General features: G+C 41.5%; 1 protein-coding gene and 1 long non-coding RNA gene across 2 annotated transcripts; both read right to left on the bottom strand.

The window, feature by feature from the left end:
- Window positions 1-1,851: 1,851 nt before the first annotated feature.
- Window positions 1,852-8,875, bottom strand: LOC129829217 (uncharacterized). The gene is made up of 4 exons (XR_008755353.1): window positions 8,437-8,875; window positions 4,785-5,911; window positions 4,331-4,458; window positions 1,852-4,145 (listed from the first exon to the last, which is right to left on the bottom strand). It is a non-coding gene; the product is annotated as an uncharacterized LOC129829217 (long non-coding RNA).
- A 10,169-nt stretch (window positions 8,876-19,044) lies between these two features.
- LOC129829216 (ADP-ribosylation factor-like protein 4D) lies at window positions 19,045-21,511 on the bottom strand. The gene is made up of 2 exons (XM_055890874.1): window positions 21,346-21,511; window positions 19,045-20,346 (listed from the first exon to the last, which is right to left on the bottom strand). Exon 2 carries the CDS (start codon window positions 20,218-20,220, stop codon window positions 19,615-19,617), a length of 606 nt encoding a protein of 201 aa, XP_055746849.1. The 5' UTR covers window positions 20,221-20,346; window positions 21,346-21,511; the 3' UTR covers window positions 19,045-19,614.
- Between the last annotated feature and the right edge of the window lie 172 nt (window positions 21,512-21,683).

Raw genomic sequence — 21,683 nt, 5'->3', positions numbered from 1 at the left:
CCTGTCATTTCCTGGAGGGTTGTAGCCACTGCAAAGTAGTAAAGCACAAAGTAAATGACTACACGACGTGCAATGTAGTCTATTCTTAGTTGAGGGAAAATAACCAATTAACCAAAGAAGCTGTCCTTCACTACATGGAACAAATGATGAACGCATACTTCTATACTTGATTATGTAATATTCCTCAACCATGGACATTCATTATGTGAAGCCTACTCTCAGCCCAGCAGTGGTTTTACACCAGCCATTCGATGAGGGCCCTCGTTCTGTAGAAACCCTGTTCTGTTTGCTCAGGTACCTGCTCCTCTCCCTCTGTGCCTCTGTGTACGTGTGTGTGTGTGTGTGTGTACGTGTGTGTGTGTGTGTGTGTGTGTACGTGTGTGTGTGTGTGTGTGTGTGTGCGTGCGTGCGCATACTGTAACCTTGAGAGAACTCAGAGTGTCCGGGAGCGCATGTGCTATCTTTAGCTTTTGTAGATGGTTTTCTACTGGCCTCTTCCTTCTCTACTCCTCCTGCTCCATCTCTTCTCCCTTTAGCCCACATCACTCACTCACTGCAAACAAGACTGAACTGTTACCGGGCAGATTAGCAGGGGGGAAAAAAACTTGTGGGAAAACACGTGCCACATGTTTGTTTTTGTTGCAGAGTGAAAGAAACGGCAATCGCACTCGCTGGCCTTGATTCCTGCCAGCCGGCATCTGTCAGGCCTGGGCAGAGGATATACTGTACACTGGGAAGTACCCACTGGCTCTGCACATGCGGAATACATTTGTTTCACACGAGTGGTGATGGTGTGGAATGCAGAATGCTGGGACCTCTATATCTTCTGGCTGATAGTGTGCTCTGTGATGCCAAAGGGATTGCCTGCAAGAGCTTTATCCTACAGCCTGAATATATTTGCTGTAACTATACATAGACTAGAATAGTGCCTGTGATTTAGCTTACTGGCTCACTCTGGGTGACATGGTTACTTTGCCCTTTTGTGACTATTCCATTGGTTCTTGTATGCAAGACAAGTTGAATCAAGGTATTTGAAGAACAATTTTCACCCTTGTCTAGTCCATTAATAGCTTGCTCACTCATATCGGTCTGTGTAATACGTCTGTGCGGGTGTGCCAACGGGGGATTGAGGGCAATACAGGGTCAGTCACTCCAGCCACGTTTTAGAGAGAGGTGTAACAGAGCCAAGCCAATTAGCCAGGTTTACACTGTTAGGTCAGATACCATGAGGCCTTATCATTGGTAGGCTGCAACTAAATGGCTTCCTTTCAGGCATCTATTGAGATCTCTGGGGCACGTGATGCCAGAAGAATCTGAGGTACAGATGTACAATCTTAATTTGATCACTCCTGCACAGCAGGAAATCCAAACTTGTAGTGTATTCAAAGTTTAAAAAAGCTTCTAAAGTTGGTACGTAATTTTAACTTTAAAATGGCAGTCTTGATTTGCCCTAACTAAAAAAAATATATCAACCCCTACAAAAAATATTAATTAATTATAATCCACATAACAATTCATATTTCCTGTTGCTGCAGGATTATGTTCCTGCTGTCGCAAACTGGTTCAAATTAAGATACAGCATCTGTATATGGGTAAGCTGATTCATTTCCCATGTCCTCCTTTCTCGGTTTAGACCTGACCGTCTGATATACAGTAAGTACGGTATTTCAGATGGTTATCAGAATCTGTGAAGTTACGAGAGTTTACCCACTGGGCACAGATGTCAGTTCAACATCGATTTTTTTTATTTACATTCTGTTGAATTGTCAACTAATGTGAATTCAACTAAAACATTCACCATGTCATTTACGTAGACAGGCTCCTGGATCTCCTCTTCAATGAGGTCTCCCTTGATCCACGGCCGTATGAGGGGAAGCTGTGTGCGCGGCCCTTCCCAGGACCCCTGTCTGCCCGGTGTGAGAGGCCTGACAAGGAGGAGGCCATAGCTGGAATTGTCTCCCACTTCAATCTTGAAGCTAAGTGGGTGACTGAAGCCTACTTAATTGAACCGGGTTACACGGGTCCCGCTCCTCTCTCGCTCCCCTCCCCATCAATCTTTGTAGTTGGTTGCATTTCCTAAAGCCTACGTAATTCACTTTTACGTGATATGATATCACATTTTGTTACTTTGTATTGTTTTATTCAAGATTTCGGGAGGGAAATGAGTGCCACAAATTGTACGAATCAGTGGGTCCTGCACACTGTAGGGCAGCCTAGATTAGGCTTATGGATCTAATTATTATGTCAAATGATGTCTCCCCATTATTTCTCGCCTTTATTTGACATGAATGTTCATGTTGATCGATACATCAAATTCAGATCATATTGTCATTTACAATGCTAATGCAGAGGCACCAATACATTGTCCAGTACACTTATTGCATTCTGTTTTCATGTACATTCCCTTATGCGGGGAAGCTCTATATTTTTTGTAGGCTCCCGAGTGGCGCAGTGGGTCTAAGGCACTGCATCTCAGTGCTAGAGGTGTCACTACAGACCCTGGTTCGATTCCAGGCTGTATTACAACTGGCCGTGATTGGGAGTCCCATAGAGCGGAGCACAATTGGCCCAGTGTCGTCCGGGTTAGGGTTTGACCGGGTTAGGCCTCCATTGTAAATAGGAATTTGTTCTTAACTGACTTGCCTAGTTAAATAAAATAAATGTTTAAACTTCCAAGGTAACTCAGGCTTTACTAATTAGTGTGAAGAAGTGTGTAGGTGAACTGTATTCTGTAAATAGTTACAAAACAATAGGAATTCAATGGTGTATTTCTGCTGTTCCAACAGTCCATGATCAGCTCTGTTGACCGTGAGAGCATTTTGCTGAGAAAATGGGTTGAGGCATACTATTTAGGATTGGAATGACAGGGCCCATGGTTTACCATTAAACAAGGGACTTTAAATAGTTATTGGGTCATTCTCACATCAGGAATGGATATCGTGCTTTGCTCTTTGCGACTCGTTATATCCAAATGGATGTCAAAGTCAGATATACATTACATGAAAAAAAAAGGTATGTAGCTCAGGGGAATGTCATGCTACCCACTGGGGGGGAAATGGTTGAATCAACATTGCTTCCACATCATTTCAACAACAAAAAAAATCTTTGCCATGACATTGAATCAACGTGGGGAAACTGATTGAATTTGCAAAATGTCATCAACGTAGGGGAATTTATCATCTCAATACGTAGCATGTCATGTTTTTGAAAAGGGAAATGTTTGTTAAAGGTGTAGTACATTTTATTAGTTCTGAGTTATGATGCTATCAATTCATAGTGATCTACTCATTCTACAATGTGTTTTCTGGCGTTTCATAAGTACTCAATTTGAAATATGCAATATTTGGTTGTGTACTTTTTTGGTCGTGAAACTTCTCAATGTTTGTACTTCACATTTTTGTGTACTTGAAATGCTCAGTTGATGCATTTTTGAAATGAATAACTATGACTTCCACTATGTTGGGTCTGTGTTCACAGCCTTGGGTAAGCTCATTTTGTACCTGCCTGCGGTTGGTGTTCTCATTGAAACGCATAGATGCTAGGTATAGCCTAAAATTATAAGGGTTTGTTTACGGAAAAGGATACTACTGTAGTCACTGCTCATTACAGATGTTAAAAAACACGTTTTTTGTGACGTAATATACCTGCACAGCATTCCAACGCATGAAAAAAAAAACTTTCTTGGGCGTAAACCTAAGAATAAGGCTGTGGAAGCTTTCCAGGGCAGAAGTCTGGTGGACAGGGCTCAGTTTGGCCACATCCTTCAGTAAATGCTTGTTGAGCAGCTGCTTCTCCAGCTTGTAATCAGCTTGGTTTGGTTGCTAGAAAAGTGGTAGTTAGTGAGTGGTATTAAATATCTCAAAAAGTCACACAGATTTGATGATAATTTCTTGTATTACGGTACATACTGTATCAGCCATTTGTTGGTGCTTCTGGAGCATGGAGGCACTTAGGGAAGAGAGGATTGTCATGTGTGTGGACATTCTGCAGGTGATTGAAAAGCGATGTCCACCTGGCCAACCTCTCTTCCTCACTTGCTCCAGGACTCGTCGACCAGTAGAGGTGGTTGGTGATGCTCTGCACCCATTTTTTCCCCTTCAGACATTCCTTGTCCTTGGCTACTACCTCCACTTTCCCTGAGATACCTGATAATGTAGAATTCACAACAAAAATACAAAGGAACAATGGATTTTATCAAACATAAAATCATGTTTCTTTTATGTTGTTGGGGTACGCTTGCTTGAGTTCGATGGGTGAGCAAACTTGGCACTTTTGGAATTATTGCCATTGTACCAGTCTAGCTAAATCAAGTTTTTATATGACTTCTTACCTTTTGTCACATGCCAGGGATCATAGAAGTGGATGATCTCAGGATACACCTCTCTGAGGAATTCCTGGATCTGGGGATACCGATCCGTGATCATAGATGCGACCCTCACATTGGACAATCTTATTGCTCTTTTTAAAAGAGAAATTCAAGTGAGTTTGTGATGAAGAACACCTGGTCAGATAACAAATACCTGTGACTGGGGTGGGCAACGGCACTATATTATGATGGGTCAACGCAAGGCATTTGTTCCAGACCATCAGCCACCAGACCAATTATCAAACCGATCATCAACACATGATACTATGGAATAAAGACTAACTTGTACAAGCGGGACATCCACAATCTTGGAAGTTTCAAGGTCCATCACAGAGTATGACCCAAACTTTAGTCATGTTTTCACAACCACCACCAGACACACCTACTTGTTGAAACATTGCTAGCCACAGTAAATCACCATAAGACGAAGAGCAATCTTGGGGTTATGCATCCCCTACCCGAGCGGACTGGGGATTCTGCCATCATGTCTACTTCAGTGGCAACTCCTCCCTCCCTCTGTGTCATGGACCGAATCAGCTATGCATGCTCTGTGATAAATACAAATGATGGTAGCTGCAAATCATCCTCACACGCACAGCTGTCAGCATCTGTAAAGACATTATGGTTGAGTACATGGTTTTGAACTGGAATGGCAATTGAACAGCAGAATATATCCCAGTATGTGCATTTAACTTGCCTTTGTCTGGATAAAAGATGACCCATCTGGGTGGGATGCTACCAGCTGGGATGCTACCAATGAGAGGCTGGCTCTTCCACTGTCTGAAAAAATGAGCAGACAAGAATGTCGTCCTCATGAATCATGTGACACTGTGCACCCTTCTGCAGATGGGGTAGTCCTGGACAAGTTCCAACGGGCAATCCTCATACACAATGTATTTTGGAATGTCCTCCATGGAATATCCACACACACACACACACAGGTATGACTCAATAAATCTCCCAACACTCAAAAAAGTATCCAGACTCAAAATCCATTTCAAATTATGATCATCTTTAGGCTACTTTATCCCAGTTATCAATCATGGAAATAATGTTTTGTGGATGAATCTACATTCTGTCAGTATGAGTGCAGACAACAGCCCCGCAGTAAAAGGTCATATCAGAAATGATTAGAGTAACTCTCTATCAAATCTTTGCTTCCTCCCGTCACTGTGGTCCCTTTTATGGACAACCTCTCCAAGCATGACGGAGGAGGGGATCAAAGGTCTATCCACTTAGATCTCCTCCTCCAAGGAGCAATGATATTGAGAAGAGGAGCTGAGGACACATGGATGGGAGTAAGTAAGTATTTTATATCTAGTGGAGTGAGGTGTAGAGACATTCAGAGCAGTGTCACAACCAGTCCCAATTCACTCCCTAATGCTTCCACTTAGCCCTTAACAAGTTGATAGAGGCTTTCATCCAAACAGGACTCCATCCGTGACCGTTTTGCAGGTGCAGGTTGGGATGTTCTGTCTTCGACAGGTGACTCGAGCATGGTGGTGCCGACACCCACAGTTTGGGTGGATGTGGTTGCCTGGGAAGCTGTGCAGACAGAGTAGATGTTAAATTTTCAAAGATGTCTATCATTACAGCTTGACGATAACGGAAAGACAAAAGACAAAATCTGAAAAAGTAATACCCCCCCCTAATCATGATGATTAGCCCCAATGACACAAGCTACATCAACTGTAAGACAACAACCCTCACAATGGAATGGCAAAATTTGATTGTCAGGGGTAAATTACAAATACTATACACACAGCGACTCCTTTTGGGGACAACATTCCACCGTGCCAGCAACATAATTTGTTGGTAATACTGACTGGTTAGCAACATAATTTGTTGGTAATACTGACTGGTTAGCAACATCATTTGTTGGTAATACTGACTGGTTAGCAACATCATTTGTTGGTAATACTGACTGTCAAGCAACATCATTTGTTGGTAATACTGACTGTCAAGCAACATCATGTGTTGGTAATACTGACTGTCAAGCAACATCATGTGTTGGTAATACTGACTGTCAAGCAACATCATGTGTTGGTAATACTGACTGGTAAGCAACATCATTTGTTGGTAATACTGACTGGTAAGCAACATCATTTGTTGGTAATACTGACTGGTAAGCAACATCATTTGTTGGTAATACTGACTGGTAAGCAACATCATTTGTTGGTAATACTGACTGGTAAGCAACATCATTTGTTGGTAATACTGACTGGTAAGCAACATCATTTGTTGGTAATACTGACTGGTAAGCAACATCATTTGTTGGTAATACTGACTGGTCAGCAACATCATTTGTTGGTAATACTGACTGGTCAGCAACATCATTTGTTGGTAATACTGACTGGTCAGCAACATCTTTTGTTGGTAATACTGACTGGTCAGCAACATCTTTTGTTGGTAATACTGACTGGTCAGCAACATCATTTGTTGGTAATACTGACTGGTCAGCAACAACATTTGTTGGTAATACTGACTGGTCAGCAACATCATTTGTTGGTAATACTGACTGGTCAGCAACAACATTTGTTGGTAATACTGACTGGTCAGCAACATCATTTGTTGGTAATACTGACTGGTCAGCAACATCATTTGTTGGTAATACTGACTGTCAAGCAACATCATTTGTTGGTAATACTGACTGTCAAGCAACATCATTTGTTGGTAATACTGACTGTCAAGCAACATCATTTGTTGGTAATACTGACTGTCAAGCAACATCATTTGTTGGTAATACTGACTGTCAAGCAACATCATTTGTTGGTAATACTGACTGTCAAGCAACATCATTTGTTGGTAATACTGACTGTCAAGCAACATCATTTGTTGGTAATACTGACTGTCAAGCAACATCATTTGTTGGTAATACTGACTGTCAAGCAACATCATTTGTTGGTAATACTGACTGTCAAGCAACATCATTTGTTGGTAATACTGACTGTCAAGCAACATCATTTGTTGGTAATACTGACTGTCAAGCAACATCATTTGTTGGTAATACTGACTGTCAAGCAACATCATTTGTTGGTAATACTGACTGTCAAGCAACATCATTTGTTGGTAATACTGACTGTCAAGCAACATCATTTGTTGGTAATACTGACTGTCAAGCAACATCATTTGTTGGTAATACTGACTGTCAAGCAACATCATTTGTTGGTAATACTGACTGGCAAGCAACATCATTTGTTGGTAATACTGACTGGCAAGCAACATCATTTGTTGGTAATACTGACTGGTAAGCAACATCATTTGTTGGTAATACTGACTGGTAAGCAACCACATTTGTTGGTAATACTGACTGGTAAGCAACCACATTTGTTGGTAATACTGACTGGTAAGCAACCACATTTGTTGGTAATACTGACTGGTAAGCAACCACATTTGTTGGTAATACTGACTGGTAAGCAACCACATTTGTTGGTAATACTGACTGGTAAGCAACCACATTTGTTGGTAATACTGACTGGTAAGCATCATCATTTGTTGGTAATACTGACTGGTAAGCATCATCATTTGTTGGTAATACTGACTGGTAAGCATCATCATTTGTTGGTAATACTGACTGGTAAGCATCATCATTTGTTGGTAATACTGACTGGTAAGCATCATCATTTGTTGGTAATACTGACTGGTAAGCATCATCATTTGTTGGTAATACTGACTGGTAAGCATCATCATTTGTTGGTAATATTGACTGGTAAGCATCATCATTTGTTGGTAATACTGACTGGTAAGCAACAACATTTGTTGGTAATACTGACTGGTAAGCAACAACATTTGTTGGTAATACTGACTGGTAAGCAATAACATTTGTTGGTAATACTGACTGGTAAGCAACATCATTTGTTGGTAATGGAAGCTTACATTGACACCCAATCGACCTTGTTGGTGTGCTGCCACCCAATGTAGGGGGCTTGGATGGAAGATCAAAAACCATATAGTGACTATCAGGTGTGTTACAATATACCGTTCACAAGTCAAAGCAGCCACAGTTGCATTATCTAACATTAGCCCTCCGATCCTCCAGAAATGTTGGTTACCAAACTTCTGATACTTACATTAAGGTCATCGCTTGCAAAATCCATCGTCAATGATGGTACAGCATCCGTATTCAGGATTAGCATCCTGGCAAGACCCATCGCATGTTCTCAGTTGATAGAGCCACTTTGCTCGAAATGTGATCCTGCACACGTTTGACATGATCGTTATTTTTCGGTGCAGCCTGTCCACCCAAAATGAAAAGCAGCCACTGCTGTCAAGCTTTTCATTCTACATAAAATAGTGTACCGTTAAATTTACTCGATGGCATCTCGTCACAACAAAATGTGCTTTTGCCGGCATGCTGCTAAGTCGCTTGCTAGCCAAAAGTTGCACCACAGATGAAAGGTTACCAGTATCTTTGGTCGTATGTTCTGCTTGAGCTAGCTAGTTTACGGTTTATAAACATGTGGTGATAGTTTTAGGCGGTACATATTTCAATTAGTTCAGCTGATAAGACACTACCATTAGTGTATAACATTTCCGGCTTTATGTGACGTTGCATGAAGGCAGAAGTAAATCTTTGGTAATGCCTGCTCCCTGAATCCAAGTGTTTGACACAGGGGGAGAAGACCAGTAACTTTATGATCAAGCTTTATCAATGTAAAGCAACAGTCATTTTTCATACTTGGATCACTCTACATTGAAATGGTTTCATCCAAATATCATCCAATTTGATGAAAAAACAATTATTTTTTTTTACTGTTGGGACCTTTACGTTTCAGTCATGTAGGTGTAGAATTGTCTATCAGAGCTAACAGGAAAGAGTGAGATACAGATGTAGGATCTTCATTTATTGTTTAGAATTTTCCCTGCATCGCATGAAATGCAGCTGAGCATCGTGATTGACATAAATTCACTGAAAACCCACACTGACACATGGTTATATTAACAGTGTTGCACTTTTCATGTGGCCTACTTTTGAGCAGCTAATAGCTTAACCACCGATCAAGCAACGTGGACAGCATTTTCCAATCCTGTCGCTGCAGGATCATTTTGCTTTGACAACATAAAGTGAGCTCCATAGTATTGGGATAGTGACACATTCTTGTTGTTTTGGCTCTGTACTTCCAGCACTTTGGATTTGAAATGACACAATGACTATGAGGTTTTAAAGTGCAGACTGTCGGCTTTAATATGAGGGTTTTTCCATCCATAGCACTTTTTGTACATAGTCCCCCCATTTTTAAGGGGACCAAAGGTATTGGGACAAATTAAAGTCAGTGGTGTAAAGTACTTTAGTAAAAATACTTTAAAGTACTACTTAAGTCATTTTTTGGGGGGTATCTGTACTTTACTTTCCTATTTATACTTTGGACAATTTTACTTTTACTTCACTACATTCCTAAAGAAAATTATATACTATTTACTCCATACATTTTCCCCGACACCCAAAAGTACTCGTTACATTTTGAATGGTTAGCAGAACAGGAAAATGGTCCAATTCACACACTTGTCAAGAGAACATCACTTGTCATCCCTACTGTCTCTGATCTGGAGGACTCACTAAACACACATGCTTCGTATGTAACGATGTCTGAGTGTTGGAGTGTGCCCCTGGCTATCCAGAAATAAATAAAAATATAAGAAAATGGTGCCATCTGGTACTTAAGTATATTTTAAACCAAATACTCAAGTAGTATTTTACTTGGTGACTTTCACTTTTACTTGAGTCATTTTCTATTAAGGTATCTTTACCTTAATTTATGAGAATTGGGTACTTTTTCCACCACTGATTAAAGTTTAATATTTGGTCCCATATTCCTAGCATGCAATTATTACATCAAGCTTGTGACTCTACAAACGTGTTGGATGCATTTGCTGTTTTGGTTGTGTTTCAGATTATTTTGTGTCCCATAGAAATGAATGGTAAATGCATTGTGTCATTTTGGATTCACTTATTCTAAAAAGGTTTGAATGTGTTTCTAAACACTTCTACATTAACGTGGATGCTACCATGATTACGGATAGTCCTGAATGAATCGTGGAATAATGAGTGAGAAAGTTACAGAGGCATAAATATCATACCCCCCCCAAAAAAACTCCCCTGTTATTGTAATGGTTAGAATGTCCTGGGGGTGAAATATTTGTGCTTCAGAGTACAGAGCCAAAACAACAACAAATGTGTCACTGTCCCAAGACTTTTGGAGCTCACTGTCGGCTACATTAAGATGCTCTGCTCCAACACTAGGTGTTCTGTATCAATTGGTTACCTGTGACAACGTGTTCCACTTCCTCTTGCGTTGCAGTGTGGCGTGTGGAGCTGTCACGTGTGTACGTGCCACCGGTATCTGTGGCCTCTGCCTGTCAGCTCTGCCCTAGCCACAGACAGCACATCAGTAATATCATACACTCTTGCCTTTGTCCTTTGACTTCACATTTTGAGCAGTGCTCCCGTGGCACGTACTGAACTGAATTGTGAGCAGTACTGGGCCACAGTAGAGAAGAGAGTCTTGCTTCGTTTTTGTTGTTGTTCAGCCACCCAGCTACTGCGTATGATTGTAGTATAGGTATGTTGCTCTTCTCTATTGCCACAAAATGCATAAATGTGTTAAAATGAAAGGCAATTTTCAGGTGATTTCAATTTTTTTTAAGTCAGTTTTTTTTTCTCTGTAATCATGGTGAAAGGTACAGTGTAGACCCGATTTTAAGCTATTATCACAGCGCTATTATTCCTGCTACGTTGAATGTAGCAAAAATGTGTTCTTGTCATGGCAAAGCAGGTCGTGTATTTCAGAGCTTTCCACACCAGTGATTTACACAGCTGCAGTCTGCCCTTGACAGTGTCTCTGGGTACTAACTGACTTTCAATGGTTGCGATTCGGGACGATTTGATTTATTTGATACATTCCACTCAGGTCTGTAATGAGCTGCTGAAGGGAAAAGTTCAGGCGGACCTTGCCATTAACGCTTACAGATCATTGGGCCTTACACGTGAGGTCATTTAGAAGTGTGCAGAAGGACACGTTCGGATCATTTACTCAGAATGTTCAGATGGTTTCCGGTCATTTTTCTTTCCTATCCTGTAATAGGGAAATGGCTGCAGCAGACAATATGATGGTGCATTTCTTCTCAGGAAATTGCATAATTGTAGTCATCTTAACCCGACACCTAGCAACACTGACAATTGCTGGATTGGGCTTCAAGTCCCAGTTGCCTCTACCATTTGAATTTACTACAATATGATTCATGTCTACAAATGGCTGTTCCTGCATCATTCAATACCAACAACAAATACACCCATGAAATTGGATCACATTTTTCTTGTACTACAGTATCTTTCTCATCTTGGCCAGAGCTTTGGACTGCCTGGCACAGTCTTAGAGGTCACAATCCATTGGCTCCCATGTATGATTCATGATCATTTTTGACCCCTGACTCTCTGCTCTGACATCAGTGATGCCTGGCAACACTCCTCTGTGTAGTATAACAGGAATAATGGAGGATGAGAGTGCTTTGGACATGTCACACATGGACACAGAGGTCAAATACCAACCATACTCAGAATGCTTAATGTATAGTGTAACGACAAGACAAAGGAGACCATAGTAATAGCCTAATGGGAGATTTTATAATACATTTAGCCCTTTATACATTTACCTAGTCCATGTCTCCTTTGGTCTATCTTTATACTGTATGTATGATACATTTGGTTTGTGTTTGTATAATACCTTTGGCCTGTGTTCTTATGGGCTTATATTATATTTGAATTTTAGTCCGTATACTTATGTTCTTACATGTAGTGGACTACATGGCTAGCAAACCACAGTCAAAGCACGGTACCAGCAGTGGCTCTGACACGACGTCAAATGGAGTCAACTCAAAATAATTGAAGATGTACACAGTCTATGTCTTAATTATGAAGTGTCCCAGCCAAACGATTAGGGAGTGGAATCTGCCTCTGCTATTTTATTTGTGCCTGTGTAACGGATGTGAAATAGCTAGCTAGTTAGCGGGTACGCGCTAGTAGCATTTCAATCAGTTACGTCACTTGCTCTGAGACATTAAGTAGGGTTACCCCTTGCTCTGCAAGGGCCGTGGCCTTTGTGGAGCGATGGGTAACGATGCTTCGTGGGCGACCGTCGTTGATGTGTGCAGAGAGTCCCTGGTTCGCGCCCGTGTCGGGGCGAGGGGACGGTTTAAAGTTATACTGTTACACCTGGCTGTTCTTCTGAATAATTAGACAACGAGTTTGGCCGATCGTCGTTTGTGTTATATCCATACTGATGGTCGGTTTGTTCTGTAGTTCATGTTCACTGAAGCGGTAGTGTCTAGGAATAGCAGTGCTAAGCTAACTCCGTGCTCCAACCATTGAACTCCATTGGCATGGTTCACAGGCAACAGGAGCCTGAAAAACAGAATTTGGTAAAACTCTTCTAGGGTAAAACGTGATGTCCAGTCTCTGAACCGAACCAGCTCGTCTGACAGACCTGGCAGTCTGTTCCAAAAGCCTCCAACAGCCAATTTATTGATTGAAAAATCAAAAAGAGGGACAAAACAGAGTGTAATGGCCTATAAAAGACTTTAACTTAACTGTGATGAACAGAATAAGCATTATAGATGTCTCTTCAAGGGCCTAGATAGCAGATCTTCTCCACATGGATTCCCCTTTACAGTCTGGGCCAGGAACCCAGGCTCTTTCTCCCAAAGTCAAATCCAGTCCTGACACGCTACACTCCCATGATGTAGAGCTACTGTACCTGAACGGTTGTTTCGTCACCTGACTCAAACACTCAGAGTTACTCGAGGAAGTTGATGAGCAGTGTTGGTGTCAAATGAGGAAAAGCTCACTTCGAAGAGGATAAAACAGGACGACATTATTGTTTGCCTATCGGGATGTTAATAATTCTAACATGCTTCTACCGAAAGTTCTGCACCATCTCCTGTTTGCACTTGGATCGATTTGAGTAAATCGTAACATATGCGTAAGGCTAGTGTCCCCCATGTCACTGCCCAATGATTTCCAATAGTGCATTTAGCACAGCTGGAGGAGAGTGAAGGTCAGAAATAGATCTTGTCCTGGGCGGTAGGAGGTTTGAGTAACAGCGAGGTGATATCTTTACTCTACCCAGGAAAAAGTTGCTGACAGCCAGTTGTCCCGCGAGCTCCTCGGCTCACGTGGTCACTCCTTCACATGTGCGCTCCCTATCTCAACGAGGTCTTGCTCACCTACCGGTTTTCACGGCTGGTGGAGCATGCAGAGGCGGCGTGTGCGCTAGTACTACAGTCTGCATAGCTAGCAAGGCTATAGCACTAGTTGGAGTGACAGGCTCCCGGGGGAGAGGAACGGTCACATATTCCTTTAGTCAGGAACGGTAGACACAATACAGCCGGAGGGATGGAGGGATCTAACACGTGATGCTGTGGTGAGCCTGATCTCTCGTACAGAGAGCGGTGAAATCAAACACCACATGGACAGGCACTGGGCAGTCCAAAGCACGTGCAGTCTGCAGTGGATTACAGTACATTCATTTGTCTCGGTGCAATGTCATCATGTGACTGACTTAATTGATCAGTGTAATGCTTATAAGGTACACTGAAATAGCATATTACATGAGTATAATATAGTATGTGTACAGTATGTATACTACATTCTACATGAATCTATGATGTGACTCACCTCATTTATAATTTGTATCGTATTTGATGTGTATATCATGCAACTACATACACTATGCAAGATATGACATGGGCTGCATTAAATACATGAAATCATCTGTTTCTCTCATATTCAGCACACTTCCAAACCTTTCCATGCCAACAACACAGCAACAACAACAAGATAAATATATAGCAACAGATCACATCCATTCCAGAGCAATCAGCTTGTGGATCAGACCCTACAGCTCTTCCAGGCAGGGCAGACGGTCACGCTCCAGATGGGTTTGTGGGTAATACAGCCGTGGGGAGATAAGGAGACCTCTGGTGGGTCTCGGCTGGATATGGATTAATTGCAATCAAAGCTGAAAAACATCATAAGCCCCCAAAACCTCCCAAAAACCTTAATCTGGGCAGCCTCTCCCAGACAAAAATAAGACCCGCGCTAACATTGTCTGAGTAAGAAAGCTAAATGAGAAGGGCTCATTATTACAGTGAAGGGGAATGTTCCACCATGATTCAAATCATTTACTGTATTTCTAGAATGTAAATCTTTTTACTCCTAAACAGTCTTGTTCGTGATCTAATGCATTTGCATTGATCACCAAGTCTACCCTGCTTGTTTTAGAGAAGTGAAGTGGAGCCTCGTCTCAGTGGCAACGCTGATTGACTCCATTTGGCAGGGTTCTGCATGAAAACATTATTAATGGAATAATGTTAAGTCCCTCTGTAGCTGAAATGGGAAATACGGGGTGAAACTTTGGGCATGAATGTTTAAATGTCTGTAAATATGCCAGCAATTATCCCTCAAACCTCCCCTGAGCGATGCATCACACCCAGCCTACAGTCTGCAGAGAAGCACGTTGTATTTATGAATATGAATATCTGTGCTTTTGACTCCCAGTAATAATATCAGTTATTCATATGAAAATAATTAGTGTCTGTAGCCTGTGGCCAAGGACATGGAGAAAGAGACAATTTAATCCATATGTTGTGGCTCTGGGTCACTTATTTTCTTCCGCCGCAGGGTGAAGGCAATGGTTTGACGCAAACACATCAAATCTCTCGTGAAACATTGAAATTCCAGCCCCGTGTTAAAGCTCCTTTTCCAAGACCAAGAAATATGGGCTCGGTTGCTTTCTCTTGCCTTCCTCTATAGACATTGAGGCAAAACAAGCGACACAGATCCTATAGTGAATACACTCAAAGTGAATTTATGACCCAAGCTCCTATTCGCCTTTGGGACTCTTTTATATCACTCCTTCCACACTCACAATAGTCTACTGGCTATAGTCTCTACTCTCATTGAGCCCAGAGTGGCACTTTAATAGGTCTTTGGGGGGGGGGGGGATAGATGGACTAATCCAGCCTTCTAACATCAGCCATAAGTGATAAACTTCAGCGCCCCCCTCACCCTGAAAATACCTTCCCTACACACAAGCAAGACCCCTTCTTACCGCCAGTTCTCGATAGCTTGACCCTGGACACATTGCAATGTCAGCATGCTTTCTCCAATCACAGTGTCAGTGAAATCAGAGATATTCAGGCCAATGTTATCCCAAGCTGGAGGAGTCTGAGTATTGATTGGAGCTTCTTTGAAATCCTGTTGGCCCCTTGGTAACCACAGCCGAAATTGAGAATTTGGACTTCCAACCACAAAAGCAATTTAACCCCCGCCTCTGCCCTCTCAGGTCACTGATCAATTGGTAAGTACCTCATGGTTGCCGTGGTGATAAATACTTATGTCTGAGCCAGTTGGAGTTTCTTGCTGTTCCAAAGAGGGGCTCCTCTGCACTTCAGCAGTCTTTGTCTGATAAAACACTCTGGATAATATACTGCATACCGTTGAGGTGCTCAAGCTTACGTGATATTGTCTCCAAATACATACTGCTGTCTGGAAACAGCACTTAGACGCAGGACTTGTTGCTCTGAGTAACTCTACATATCCTTACAGAGCTTTTGTGCATGAAAATATATTGGTTTATTCATTATTTACCCAGGTGAGTCCAATTTGAGATACTGCATATGGACAGGGTTGTAGAAGTATCAGTATCAAAATACAATACAATGCAATGACAAGTGAACCTGAAGGGAGAATACAGTAAGACCGAGGTGGGCGATAAAAGGGAAATACCATGGGGAACCCTCTGGATATTGGATAAGCCGGTCTTCGAAGCGTGTGACATGATTTCAGGGATGCACCTGTCAGCTTAGGATCCCCCTGCTTAATCTCCCATAATCCCGCAAGCTCCCGCTCTTGTGTTTCTCCTGTCAACGAACCAGCATTGGCGAACGAAGGTAGAAGGATAGAAAACATATTTATGTCCACCGCAGGATCCCTTTCTCATTAGAGGCATCACGACTACATATATATATATATATATATAGAGAGAGAGAGAAAAAATATCGTAATTTAAAAAAATATATAATAATTACAGTCCAAAAACGAATTCATACATACAAACAACAACTTACAGACACATGCAAACAATGACTACATCATCTCACGATGCTACCTTTTTGAAGAGGCATGCATTTCTCCTATTTCTCAATTTCTCCTATTCATGTCTATGCATTCAACGTTCAAATATTTGCCATTTGAAGTCATTGAAGTTCCCACAGACAAGGAATATACTGTATGTCAGTTTAGCAGCTTCCTTTCCGAGGATAGGCTAATGAATTCCAGTTACCAGCTGCTGTGTCAGGAATCCACAAATACCTCTCAGAATTGTTAATGAACAGATTGGAGTGAATAACTTGGGTGTGTAAGATCATGCCGGTTACAGTCATGGTTTGTGTCAACGTGAAGAGGCCCAGACTGTTTGGCAGCCAAATGACATGTCCCTCTGCGTCGCAAAACATGATCAGCTAAGGTTGTTATAAGGTTGTGGTAAGGATGTTGTATCCTACTGTATATCAACGGATGGTTCATAATGGAACACCTTATCAGTCATCTCATTAGAGACTAATGTACAGTGTTCTATAGAAGCTGGAACACATCACTGGCGCATGATCAGTGCAAGAAATGTAGATTTTAGATTGGTTCATTGCGCAACGGGACGCTCTAGTCACTGCATAACTTTATATTTGGATTAAAAAAAACACAAATGCAATAAAAAAAAAGAAACAATTTGTACATTTAGGAGAGAACAGTGATAGAAAAGTCCCAAAATAGCAAAAGTTTTCAATTGGGAGTATTGTTGAGTTTGCTGGATTTCCCTCTATTGATCTCCATCTTGAGAATACCTTCTGTGAAATCAACAGCTTCAACCAATGTCCCATCTGACATATACATTTCTCTGTAGTCGGCCGCACTCAAACAAAACAACTTTACAATAGTGAGGACTGAATAATATGAAATGTTGTAGTTGTTTTTTTCATCAAGGACTCATTCCACAATTGTTGGATTAAAAATAAAGCATATTTATTTGGCAGTCAGTATGTGTCTCCATCTACTACAATCTCCACTGTGTAGTAGGGGAGAGAGTGTTAATGTTTGCTTGCTCTAGGTCTTAGGGACAGTAGTGTCTCTTCTTAATTGGACTTCTCAGACAGGGGGCGTGGGTCTTATCCACTATGAGAAAACATTTAAGTAGCTGGTCAGTTTCATTCTACCTAAATGCCATCACTGTCTGGACTGCTACAGCAACATGGCTTTGTCTCATATCATCCTTAAAGTCCTCCCAATAATTCATTTTCACTATTCTGTTTATAATTGAGAATACACAAGATCCAAATGTTTCACAATAGTGTACACTTTAGCACTAGTAATATAATGTATATTCCTGGTGCTAAAGTGTACACCTTATGTCTGACCAAATCCTTCTATATTCTATACTTGAAGTATGCAATCTTGCCTATTATGCATATTGGTGAGCCAGATCTATAGAATGACCAATCACATTCATTACTGACTCAAGAGGTGTCCTAAAGTAGCTCTGCCATAGTCACGGCGATCCATCTCTATTATTCCCCCGAAGCTGTTTGATTCTGCCCACAACCACACTACTAATTGATTGACTTACAATTGCAAGCAAGCTGGCAGCCTAGCTGATGTGGAAATCAAAGGACATGGATATGGTGGCTGGGGGCGAGGCTGCTCTCCATAGCCAATGTGCTGACTCAGCCATGAATAGAGTAGAAGAGATTACAATGCATACGACGCCAAATGTGACGAACATACTGGACGAGCGCCGCCATTCCACATGAATGTATCATATCCAGACCTGCTCTGTACAGCTAGCACATGTAGGTTGTTCTAAAACACTGGGCTAATATTCAGTACTATCGGTATGTGTTTGTAATTGTCTTCTTTGAATGCATATGTAAACTTAAACAGTAACTCTTGTTCTCTTATGCAATACTAGGTCATCTTTCTATGGGATTATGGTGAACTTTGCTCTTTCAATGGTGGCTGATTTGCTGTAGGACATTCTTTTTGCACTGGCAGTGAGACTATCATCAGCAGAAGCTGTATTGTGTCTATCTATAGTACAGAAGGGAAAGCTAGTCAAGTTCAGTACATCACCCTCAGGGCAGGATTTGCATTTTGAATAACCTATCCATCATATACCGTAGCTCTCTGCATTGTGCATAAATCAAATTAGATTCATGGCTGAAAGGGTATCTTTGCTGCAACTTACTTATTCAAATGTCTATGACCTACAGATCTGCTATCTTCATTTGACCAGTTTGACCACAGCAGGAAAATAATCCTGGAGTAACAGGACATGTGGATTATAATTAATGGACATGTTGTATGGGTTGGTAAACATTTTTGTTAGGATAAATCAAGTCTGACATTTTAAAGTGGAAAGTACAAACTTTAGAAGCCTTTAAAAACCTTTGAATACACTACAATTTGCATTTCCTGCTGAGGGTTTAAATGAGGATAGCTTTATGTTAAAGGACGGCAAAAGGAAGCCAAAGAATTTTAAAAAACACCTTCTTTAAACACTTTCTGTGTCCCCTTTAAAATGCAAGATGTGTTAACGTTACACTTTGATGTTGTCTCAAAAGAAAGCAACATATTTAATACAGTGGGTTGTTTTATTCATTCTTCAGTGTTACAAAAATTGTACAACTTGTAAAAACAGTCTGTGAATCCAACTGAAACTCTGTGTTGCATAAGGGGAATGCACTTGGAATTGTTCTTTCAAAAGTGACCAAAATAATAATACTGTAATCGCCATGGTATTCCATTTGATATCAACACGATTTAGCTTCATATCATATAAAATGTGTGTCTTTGTTCAGATCCAACAGGAGTTCAGAGTTCGGTATCACATTTCTACTGTGTTGTAGGGTAAAACAAGTGAGTCCAACTTTCTGGGACAAAATATGTCATAGGCAGCTACAGCCTCTCGTGGCTATCACATATTCATTGCATACAAAGGGCAGCTGTGTGGCTAATACAAGGTATGAAAGACGGTGTATCAATACTGCATGTCACATAAAGGCCAAATCCATTTCTCCTGACCCCTGTGTCATCTGGAATTGGTCCTTTGTTGGCAAAAAAGCCTTCCCCTTTATTTAAAGGGACAGGACCTCCGCTCAAAGAGTCACAAATGGCCCTTTTAAAATCAGGACAATCCAAAGGCTCATCTCTTTCTGTGTTTGTTGTGTTTCACCATCTTCTTCCTCTTCAGGATCATCTCGTAGAGTTTCTCTAGGCCTGGTTGTAGGCCTTGTCCATCCACGGCGCTGCAGCTCTGTACATGGTGCAGGGTGGAGGCATTCAGTTCACGTACGGCCAGTACCTTCTCCACCTCGCTCACAGACAGAGCTGAGGCCAGGTCCTGCTTGTTGGCCAGCACCAGGACGGGCACCCCCTGGTTCTCCGAGGTACGGGTAATCTTGTGAAGCTCCACCTTGGCCTCCTCCATACGTTCGGTCTCGGTGGAGTCCACCACGAACACCATGCCGTCGGTCCGCCTCGTGTACGACTTCCACAGGGGCCGCAGCTTCTCTTGGCCCCCTACGTCCCACACCTGGAAGGTGATGGCCCGCGAGCTGCCCACCGCTACCTTGATCTTCTCTGTGTTAAAGCCCTTGGTCGGGATGGTCTTGACAAACTCCTTGAGTTTCAATCTGTAGAGCAGAGAGGTTTTGCCAGCCGCGTCCAGGCCAATCACTACCACGTGCAAGGACTGGAAGTTTTGCAGGAACGGGGTGTTGGGGGCTATCTCGGTCAGCTGGTTCCCCATGGTGATGGGATGTTCTCACCTCTTTGGGTGAGGTGGCAGATTCTCAGTAATCCTTTCTAATAGTTTGGCATTGGCACCCTCTTCAAAGGTGGAGGTGCCAGACTGGACGGTTGCAGGACTGGGGACCTTATCAAAAAGCAAACACAATGAGGTACTATTTAGAGACTAGACAATGAGATTGTAAGGTATCACTACAACTTGAGGTGCTTTTACACAATAATAAACAATGACACAGATATGAAATGTCAGACACTTTGATATAACACATTAATGATTGCTACTACAGTTAGTACACTGACATGATTGCTTTACTGTGTTTGCATCTATAAATCAGACTGATCAATTACTGCAATTTCTAATGAACTTGCATTTCAAATAGTAAAGCAACAATTGAGACCAATTGGTTATTCCTTGTTGGAATAAATCCACAACCATAACAGTCATAGCCTAAGGCGAGGCAATTTAATTGTCAGTCATAGAAAATGTCCAGACAGCACAATTCAATTTAATAAGATCAGTTATGGTTTGGGTTTAAATCTTTAAGAAGCGGTATGCCTGACAACATGTAATTGGTGGTTGGTTGTTCTCGTTGTCTTTTGCCAAGTCTTTTCTAATCCTCTTAGGACAGTTAAACCCCAATGGCTGTCTTGGGGCACATTGATTCCAAGTTTAATATAAATGAGAGAATATCTATTTATTTGCACATTGAATGCAGTTGATGCCCAGAATAGGATTGCGATTAATTATAATCCAAATGTTTTTGAGAGACTTTTGTAAAAAATATATATAACTATAAACACAACCCATATTTTCTCCAACAGTCTGTTAAAAAAAAAGATTAGTGTCACCCCAACTATCTAATTATGAGAACACCAGATATAAGAATATAGCCTATTTACTGTAATTCTGGCATCATTCCGAGGAATTAAATATGCGATCAAACTGCAGATTTATCACAAAAATAAAATGCATACCCATCTATGAGTGAGACAGTTTACTGGAATGACTCTGCTATAATAACCAGCCTTGCACATAGCATTACAACTCAGAAATATGGTATTTTACTGCAATGAAATCTATCTGTGCAAAATCCTAAACCTGAAAAAACTATTGTGATACATTTACCTTCTAGACCACTTGAATGAACATAAATGGCATCATCCTAGTGCAGCAAATACATCCATACAGCCAAATATTGTTTCTCTGCGCGCTAATATCTGTCTGTCTGCTCCGTGCACCGATGGAGCAATGAGCAGCAGTGTGGAATGGAATAGCACGCACAAGACCTCCTCTCTAGAACAACAACCCGAGGTGACGTCGCTCAAAAACATACTCCCCCTGCTGGTCTAGTACGTCAATGGTTCCGTGTACAGAAAGTGAGATGCTGGCATGCAGCAACAATGTAGCAGGAATCAGGTTACGCAGCCCTAATGTCGCAGGATAGAGCAAATGTGAATTACAGT

Source organism: Salvelinus fontinalis, chromosome 30 (genome assembly GCF_029448725.1).
Source record: "Salvelinus fontinalis isolate EN_2023a chromosome 30, ASM2944872v1, whole genome shotgun sequence".
Classification (NCBI taxonomy): Eukaryota; Metazoa; Chordata; class Actinopteri; order Salmoniformes; family Salmonidae; genus Salvelinus; species Salvelinus fontinalis.
This window is presented reverse-complemented; position numbering and strand designations above follow the sequence as displayed.